The following is a 9,451-nucleotide window of genomic DNA, read 5'->3' as shown; positions in this document are numbered from 1 at the left end:
GGGTCGACGGTTGGACTCGATGATCTTAGAGGTCTCTTCCAACCTTAATGATTCTATGATTCTACTAGGAACCTTTCCTTGTTGAATCTGCATCGCCACTAACATCACTTTCTTGTTTCTCTGAACACGAGAAAGCAGCTCTCTCAGGTGTCTGCATACAGTAGAAACACTCTTGCTTCCCCTGCCATCCCACATGGCCTTTGAAGAAATGGCCCAAGTCAAAATGTCTAATGCACTCCCTAAGTTCATTGTCAGCTCTAAGGCAGCTAAATTCAAAAGAACAAAAGATTCACTGTTCAGTGCTGGAATTTGGCTTTCTATGCAAGATACTAAAGAAATACAGTAATGATGACAAGGCTGGGACTCTTGTCATTGTTGACAAGACATTGTTTACATCGTCACTATAACATATAAAATTGAACATTGTTTACATCTTCACTATAACATATGAAATTGAAAAGAACTAATCAAAGTAAATAAATTGAACTGTAACTACAAACTGGAAATTCTGCACAGGCTCTATCTGAAAGTATTTATAGATATGAAGAATATTAATTACATGGTTCCAATGAAATACACTAATTCTATTTACTAAGTTCACTGTTTCTGGATAAAATTATTAACACTTGTACAGCCTTGGCAGGATTGAGCAAACCGGATAAGAACTACATTTTCTTACCTAGTGTATGTGGAATATAAGTATAAATAATAGACACGATTGTTCCAGCAAGAACCAAAACGTAACTAACTCACTGCATCCAGAAACAAGTTTTGGGTGGTTTGTTGTGTCTTTTTTTAATATCTGCTCAACATATATAAAGTGAATTTTTTATATCAAAAAGATGCACATACTTTAAAGATTTACTTTTTTACTTCATATGTGAATATGAAATTACTTACCTTCGTTTCCTTTTGCAAAGAAATAGTCCAATTACCAGAGTAGTGATCAAAGTCACCAGTAAAACAAGAGGAACAATGATTGCAATGCTTCCTAAAACAGGAAAAGGAAATATCATTGAATACTCACAGTTACATCTAATAATTTCTTCACAGTTGTAAAACAGTTAAATTAATTTAAAAAGATAATTTCCCTCACCAACAAATGCAATTTCATGTGATGAACTTCACTGATTTGAGATTTTAGTGTTGATCAATTAAAAAAAATATAATTACAGATAATGGTGTACACACAAGTACTTTTATCAACAAATCAGGAATTTCCTTCTGGATACCACCAATATACTTCGGACTAATTCCCTGCCCTCGTTTGCAGCGATACTGTATGAAGGTGTGTGGAATCGCTGAACAATTTGGATTGGAGTGGCATGGCCAGTGACTTTAACTGCCACCACCATCTTCAGTAGTTTATTTAAGTCACGCAATTATTAATTTAAAATATTCAGTAGGCATGGCTCTGATTGAAGGATTCCATTACTAGCATTTATATGTATTTATTACTTTTATTTGTGGGAAAATGAAAAGTAGTAAGCAATATTCATTTCTAGATAGTTGGTGCATTCCTGCATTTTACTGCATTGTACTCGAGAGCCAATAATTTTGTTATGTTGATATAGGCAATCAAGGAAACTACAGTAATGCTTAACGTAGCAGAAAAACAGTGCACAGATCAGACAACGACGTTAAAGGGAAGGAGGGAACAGGGAAGAACAAAATGGGCTTAACATTATTTTGGCAGATAACTTCACTGAAATGAGACTACCTGCAAAAATAAGGTCAGCAATTGTACCCTTCTAAGAATCTCTCAGCTTTAATGTAAGTATCTGGCAATAAAGATATACATGCAACAAATAATTTTATGTTATAAAAAACTGGCCCTTATAAACTACACAACTCCAGTATAAAGCCAATGTGGAATGACATGCATATGAATGACATTCATATTCATATGACATGCATACCACAATCCTTAACTGGTGGAAAACAAAAATATTGCTGGTCGTTTCATTGGTTACGTTTATTGATTTATTAAAAAAATCTGTTGGCAGTCTCTGCTCTACATTAAACACAGTCTAAATAAAATATTGAAAAAGATGCCTTGAATTCTGCCTTTAAGGCTTACTGAAAGCCAAGTCAGGTTGTCAGAGGCCTGAAATGAAGTACTACTGAATAAAAACTTGAAGCATCCCAAGTTCACTTTAGCTTATGAAGATTCAGCATGTATATGGCATTACAACAGTGCTATTTTTAGGTAACATTTGAGAAATAACTGGATGAAGTTCTACTTAGGAGGAAAAAAAAAAAGTTCATTTTGTCTCGGCAGGTAAACACTGAAGGAAAAAATCTGAAAAACAGCCCACCAGGCATGAATTGCCATCTAGTGACCATGGTGCAGCCTGGGGCCTAGGAGCAGGCACAAGATGAACACCCATTTCCCAAATCGTACCAGGTATTCCCTCAACGTGAAATACTGAACTAGGTTCTGGCTGCTTTTTTGCCCATTTCCAGCTTGTAAGTGTTATTCCACTTGTCTGGATCTCTAGGAAGATTTCATCTAAGCACCAAGCTGACCTGAATAGTGGGAGATACATTTTACTGCTCCAGTTGGGTTAAATGCATACAGCAGGGTACCATCAGCATACTCAATGCACCGCGGGGAACCTTGTCCAGTTTAAACTGCCAACAGTGTAGCAATACCATCCTTTTATGCTTACAGACATGTTTAAAAAAAATACAACAGGAGCTATTCTTACTTTCAGGATGATTTTCACAGTAGGTAAAATTCAAACCTCTGCAGACAGCCAATGCAAAAGTTATGAACTACTTACAACTCTATTTTTGATGCTTTCAGCAGGACTTAAATGGTCAGAGGTCTCATACTAGTTCTCTGCACAGCAGTGATATCACCGAGCACTTGCCGCTTTATACACTTTCTTTAAGAAAAGTGCAGGCTAGCCCTTGAAGCAGTGAGCGTATAGCATATGGCTTGCATCCAAACCATCTCATGAAACACTGAATGTCAATCAAAAAGTTGAGAGAGATCTACATTTGCTTTTTTTAAAAAAGTAAATAAATAAATACAGGTAACCAGCACATTCCATGACACAAACTCACATTCTAAAAAATCACCACATTAAAATTTCTGAACTGAGCCAAATTTGACAAGTGATAGCAGTTATTTAAAGTACTTACTTGTACTGATATTGTCAGACTTGCTGCTTTTGGGAGCTGGCCTCTCACACTGTGTGCCTGACCAGTTGGCTGAACATCTAAAAGGATCCAATTAAGATGGTAAAGTTAATAGATGTCAGCCATTAACACACTAACCTACTAAAAGAGACCACCAGCATCTTCTCAAGAGCTACACGAATGACAACAGTGATTCTACAAAATAAACAATAAGCTTCATGGAAGGAGTCAGCAGTACTCTGCCGTGGCACTTACAACATTCTGAGTATGTTTTTAGTTTAAAACTACAGCTTTGTATCTCCAATTCCTGTTATTATCACTGCAATCTTCATTCCAGAGTCCTTTTCTAAAATTCTTGAATAATAAAACAACAGGCGTAATCAACGGTATATTAACGTCCTATTAAACCAACTACCACCTACAATGCAATAATGAAGGAACACTTGAGCCGGATCCACGCATAGCCAAATTAGTCCAGCAAGGCTTATTTGCTAAGGCACTTTATTTGCACCATATTGTTTTAGGGTCAGCTTTGATCTAGAAGCTCTAACAGCCACGTCCGTATTGCACAAAGCATACCTGACTGGACATGAACTACTACACGCGTCCAGTAACCCAGAGTATCCATACCAATTGGCTCCTTCCACAGTTCTGCTGTCCCCCATTGCTCTGGATAATGCAAAGTTTACTGTAGAATAGTTCTTACAGACCTGGTCGTAATAATTTACTTGAACAATTAAGACCTATCTTTGACTAATATTCACAAATTAACTGAAGTTCCCCTTTTCTTTGCTTGCAGATGTAAACGTTTTCCTGAAAATTCTACAATTTAATGGCTTTATCTTTTTAAATTTTGAACTACATAACTAGATATGTATTTGCAGAAATATATACACGTGTGTGCATAAGCAGGTGTGAGAGTTAAAGCATATAGAGCTGTCCTGACGGGACAGGAGTATCTACTGGCTTCAGAGGGTCCTGAATACTGTTTATGTTCAGAATATAGGCTTCACGAGCCAGGTGCCTGGATAAGTACACAGTTATTCTGTTATATTTTCCTTGTGTGAATAACAATATGCAAATATTTCTTCAATTTGGATTCAGAATGCTCTCCATGCATACAAGCAAACACAAAAGTCCATGTATGCAGACTCAGCAAATCCATCAAAAATGGAAACAAATACCTGAATGAAATTCAATTGCTTATTCATCCTGCTGTAAATATGATTAACTTTACTACAGAGCCTCAAACTCTCCTTGTGGAAACGGCAGGAACTAGCCACTTTTCATCTGCCTCTGTTGCACATTGTGCACTGAATCATATTTTTTCTAAGTATTTTTGATTTATTTATGAATTTCAACGTGGGTTATCTTTAGGAAAATGCAATAGAGAGTTACCTTGCATGCAGTTCTAAGAATTACTGTTATCTGATGCCTTTCTAAGGATTTAATAAATTGCAGAGTTTAGAGGTGGACTTAACGTCTGTTAAGTGTCAGTACTTAACGACTGACACCTTTCTATAATACAAAAAGGTTTGGAAAGGTACAAAACATGCCAGACAAAAACTGTGGAATTCTTACAGGAGAGCCCTAGCCAGCTTTGGTGGTGATGCTTTTGACTCTGTTTTGTCTTTGCAGATCAATGCAGAAGAATGGCTAATTTCTCTCTTTGCTCTTAAGCCTATTCCAGCACAATCCAACATTAAGAGAAATCTCTTTACTGGGTTTCATATTAAGTTTGAACTTTTTTTGGGGGAACTAATTTCATTTGTTGCAGGATATGTTATGAAGGTGCTTAACTCAAACTCTACAGAGGTAAGGCACAGATGGTCTTTAAAAACACGTTTTATTAGTTGATAGTTGATTCAAAAATTTTCACACAATAGATAAATTGCATTATAATTTAATTCTTCATGTTTATTGAAATAAGTTTGTTTACGTAAATAAACATGGTAAATACACACTTAAATTTTCTCACTGCAAAGGAACCCCCAATTATTAATTAATTACACACATTATGGTTCACAACGATATATTTTAAAACTGAACCCAACCAACATTTCCACTCTTGCTTACCACCACTTTAGCACATTCTAAGTCACACAGAACACGATTTTAATCTTTTAAAAGATGCATGTGTTCCATTTTTTTACAGATCTCTTTTTAGCAATTATATCAAATGGTTATGATTACAGTGACAGCCTACCTTACTAAGATACTATGAAAGGAACTTGTTTTTTCAAAAGATCACTATTCAACATACGGCTGCAAAATAAGTATCTCCATTCTTGTAGAGAAACACCATAAATCTTTATACTTAGAATATTCTACTGGGATCCAAACTGTTGGCATGTACCTAAATCCTTATATTGAAGGTTTCAAACAGTTCCGCTGTATAACAGAATCATTACTAAAAATCTGTCTTAATACAGCTTAAAGACTATAAGATAGTGAGACTAGCAAAAGAATCACTGTGAAGCATGCAGATATAAGCTTATGAGAAAATAGCGTATAATGTACAATTATGCTCTTCAAAATCTTACAGCAGATACGACACCACAACAGCTGGTGAAAAGAAAAATCCTACAGATATATATGTAGTAAACAGAAGAACAAATTAAGGTAAGAATATTAGCAGTTCTTTACCTATCTTGGCATTTTAATTGTAAAAGTCAGCAATACTGAAACACTTCTGAGGCATTTGATGAAAGTCTCATAAAAACATGATAGCTAGTTGCCACTTCATTTTCATTTTTTCCAAATGCTTGCTGTCTCCAATAAACTTCAAAGGGACTGAAGCTGACAGGATGGCAGTCATTTCCTTCCATACTCAGAGGTAAAATGATTGCCCTTTTATGGTCCAGCAAGCTAGCAAAGACTTGTCTTGGGCAGACAGAATAGAAAAAGAAAGAAAGCCCAGGGGAAAGGTATGCTGTCTGCAAGGGAATTTGACACAGAAAATTAGCCATGAGCAGGCACGTGAATAACGATGGGCTTGGGACATGGGCAACTGTTCATGTAGGAACATGGGAAATGAGCAGGTCTTAACCAGTTTCAATTGTCTTCAGATACCGTAGACAGAAATTGTTCTTAATAATAACATTTTCTGCTATTAGGACATTTAAATTCAGACCGCTCAGTACCTAGCATGGGAACTCACTTCTGGCTCAGTTTGATGCACAGTATTTTGTACCTTTCCAAATCATTTGGTACCAGGAGCTTTTGTTCTGTAGCATTGCCAATAGTTGTACGGTCAGAGATAGGACATTTGCAGTACAGGCAAACAAACACGCTCCAGCACCTCGACGTCCTTCTTGTAGTGAGGGGCCCAAAACTGAACACAGTATTCGAGGTGCGGCCTCACCAGTGAACTACATAAACTAGTAGAACCAGTAGAACTACATAAAGCCACTGGTTTCATTTAAGATGATCATTTCATTTAAGATGATCATATTATTTAAGATGATCATATTATCAAGAACTGTGAAGAAAGAACAGTGATAATGCCTAATCTGAGCTACACATAAACAAATACAGATGGGGAGCTTGACAGTGAAGGACAGCTTGGAGTCAGCTGAGTGGTGCAAGGTGCTACAGCGAACATCTTAAGGTGCAAATCTCCAGTTCCCAACAGAATCGGTGAACAGATCAAAGAGCAACAATACCATAGAGAATGCCAATATAAAAACTGAAAGCGAATGTAATAAATAAAGGTTGTACACGGTCTGCTGCCAAGGTCATTAATAAAACTATGCTACAGCGCTCTCTGTTACAATTTAGTTCTACATTTAGAAATAGATGACTGCTTGGGAAACACATTCTGAGACACAGAATGCCTACGCAACAGGAATTATTTATTTTGAGGAAATAGTATTACAGAAGAGAGATGTTTTAAAAACTTTAAACTGAAATTATAAAGGTGTCCCACTTGCAATGAGGAATATTTAGAATTAAGATATTTACATTTCAGAGATTGATGATGCTGCTGTTACAGAATCTATTCATGAGAGAAAATGTCTCTCTCCTCTATTTTTGTATAACCCTTACAGGTCAGTGCACTGAAACACTCTAAACTCAATTATACGGGCACTTGACCAAAAGGAACCATTAGACTATGAAATGTCTGAACAAATAGAAAAAATACTAGTAAAAAGGCTAATTTGGTGGCAGTGTGCAATTTTTTTTCATTTTTGTTTCTTTTTTTCCCTTTTTTTTGTGCCACAGGCATTGTCATAAAAATATAATATAGCAGGCATAATATGCAGTTAAAAGCGCTTTTGTAGACAACTGCCTTCCAACTCAATACACCAGTGTGTATCAAAAAAATGACAGACAGCAGCATTGCAAGATTAGTCTAGAAAGTATAACAGAATCTGTGAAACAGTCATTACAAAACAGAGGTGGACGGGGAATTGAACATGTTTCTTACCTATAAATGATATTTCTTCATTATACAAAGTAATTTTCTAACTTTGCTTTTCTTTTTAGTCACGGCATAGATACTAATGGGTCGCAAAACATCCTAATGAAAGTATCCAGCTTCACTATTTTAAGAACATTTACATTAAAATTCCACAGGAACACATCTTATCAAACAGAGGTGGACGGGGAATTGAACATGTTTCTTACCTATAAATGATATTTCTTCATTATACAAAGTAATTTTCTAACTTTGCTTTTCTTTTTAGTCACGGCATAGATACTAATGGGTCGCAAAACATCCTAATGAAAGTATCCAGCTTCACTATTTTAAGAACATTTACATTAAAATTCCACAGGAACACTTCTTATCATTAATATTAAAACTACGTGTAAGACGAGAGAAGAGGACATCTGGATTACAGTTATTTACTATCTGTATTAAATTACATTGAAAGACGGAAATCAAAATAATCCCCTTTTCCCCCCAGACTCTGTAGGATGACCTAGGATGACAAAATCCTTGCACTAAACTAAATGACTAAACTATTTATTATAATAAATTTAGCAATACTTTTGGAAGCATGCTTTCTTCATACTGGGGGCTGATGCTATAGAGTTATACCCACAGATAAACCCTCAATGATACAAAGAACTTTCATAACAATGGAAGACCAAAAAACCCACCCCAACTTTGATCAGTAGCACATCTTGTACCTTCTCCTATATTGTAGGGTTTAATTGTTTTCAAATAATAATTTTTCCTTAATATTTTATACAAGAACAGACCACATTTTAGTACTTTTGTCTAATAAGCATCACTTGGTATCTTTATAAGGAAAATAAAGTGAAAGAATTTGATGTAGAAGCTAAGGGATAGAAACTCTACAATGTTACTTGAAAATGAAATACAGATTACCTTGCAATTCAATAAATTAAGAATAGGAAAATTGCATAGTCCAAAAGCAGGCAAAACAGCAGAAAATTAGTTTTGAGGAAACCAAAAAATCTTAAATTTAGTAACAACATACATGAAAAAATAAAATGTGACTTTAAACATGAATTTAATTTGTGCACGACATTATTATATACAAATCATCATTCACAGTTGCTGCATGGTGTTCACTGCAAAGGAACAAGTCTTCAGATGCAACTCAGCCTCTATCATCCCAAGGTAAGAAAAAGAAGTAATTGAGGGTCATTAAACTTCACGCTATTAGCAATATGTGTACAGTCCATATGCTATACAAGTATTAATATTATTAACATAGAGTAAAAATATAAAAATTAAGCATGTCTAGATGACTACTACTGTAGCTGAAATTACACTGAGCAACAAAGCAAAAGAAAAAGAATAGATTGAGGTGGTAAAAATGGGAAAATAATGAGAAATGACTGGATCAATAGGTATTGGACAAATCACGTTTGTCTCTCCTTCTCAGAGAGGCAAAGTAAGCAGTGATGTACAGCAGCAGCTACTATGCAAGTTTTATCCGAACACTTTTAAACTCATGGACAAAGGATATCTGCATTACAGCCTAGCTAGTAAATGTTCAATGAAAAAATATACATACTCCTCTTTTCCGAGGTCTTGTCATTTCTTCCTTTGAGAACCACTCTTCAAACATCTCTTTGCATTGAATTCTTGAACGAATACTACTTTGCGATACAGACTGAATGAAAGATCTTCTGTAATATGAAGTTATAACCTGCTGATTACGTTCAAATTCAAGACATTTATAACAAAGGTATTTTTAGTTAAAAAAGAAAGCTTTCAAAGATGCCAGCGGAGGGGAACCTCAATCCATTCCACTCCTACCAGTTTGATGCCAGGGCCAGCAAGAGATGCCCAGAGCCTGGAGAAGGAACACAGGTCAGCAGGAGA

General features: G+C 35.7%; 1 protein-coding gene across 1 annotated transcript in view; it reads right to left on the bottom strand.

Moving 5' to 3' along the window:
- Positions 1-9,451, bottom strand: part of LRP1B (LDL receptor related protein 1B) — a 676,318-nt gene that overhangs the window by 7,076 nt on the left and 659,791 nt on the right. Inside the window, exons 90-91 of the mRNA XM_019472156.1 lie at positions 3,151-3,227; positions 901-991 (exon numbers count right to left, since the gene is read on the bottom strand). Coding sequence (XP_019327701.1) covers positions 901-991; positions 3,151-3,227 — 168 coding nt within the window. The remainder of the gene's footprint in view (positions 1-900; positions 992-3,150; positions 3,228-9,451) is intronic.

This window comes from Aptenodytes forsteri, unplaced genomic scaffold (assembly GCF_000699145.1).
Source record: "Aptenodytes forsteri isolate BGI_AS27 unplaced genomic scaffold, ASM69914v1 Scaffold11, whole genome shotgun sequence".
NCBI classification, from domain to species: Eukaryota; Metazoa; Chordata; class Aves; order Sphenisciformes; family Spheniscidae; genus Aptenodytes; species Aptenodytes forsteri.
This window is presented reverse-complemented; position numbering and strand designations above follow the sequence as displayed.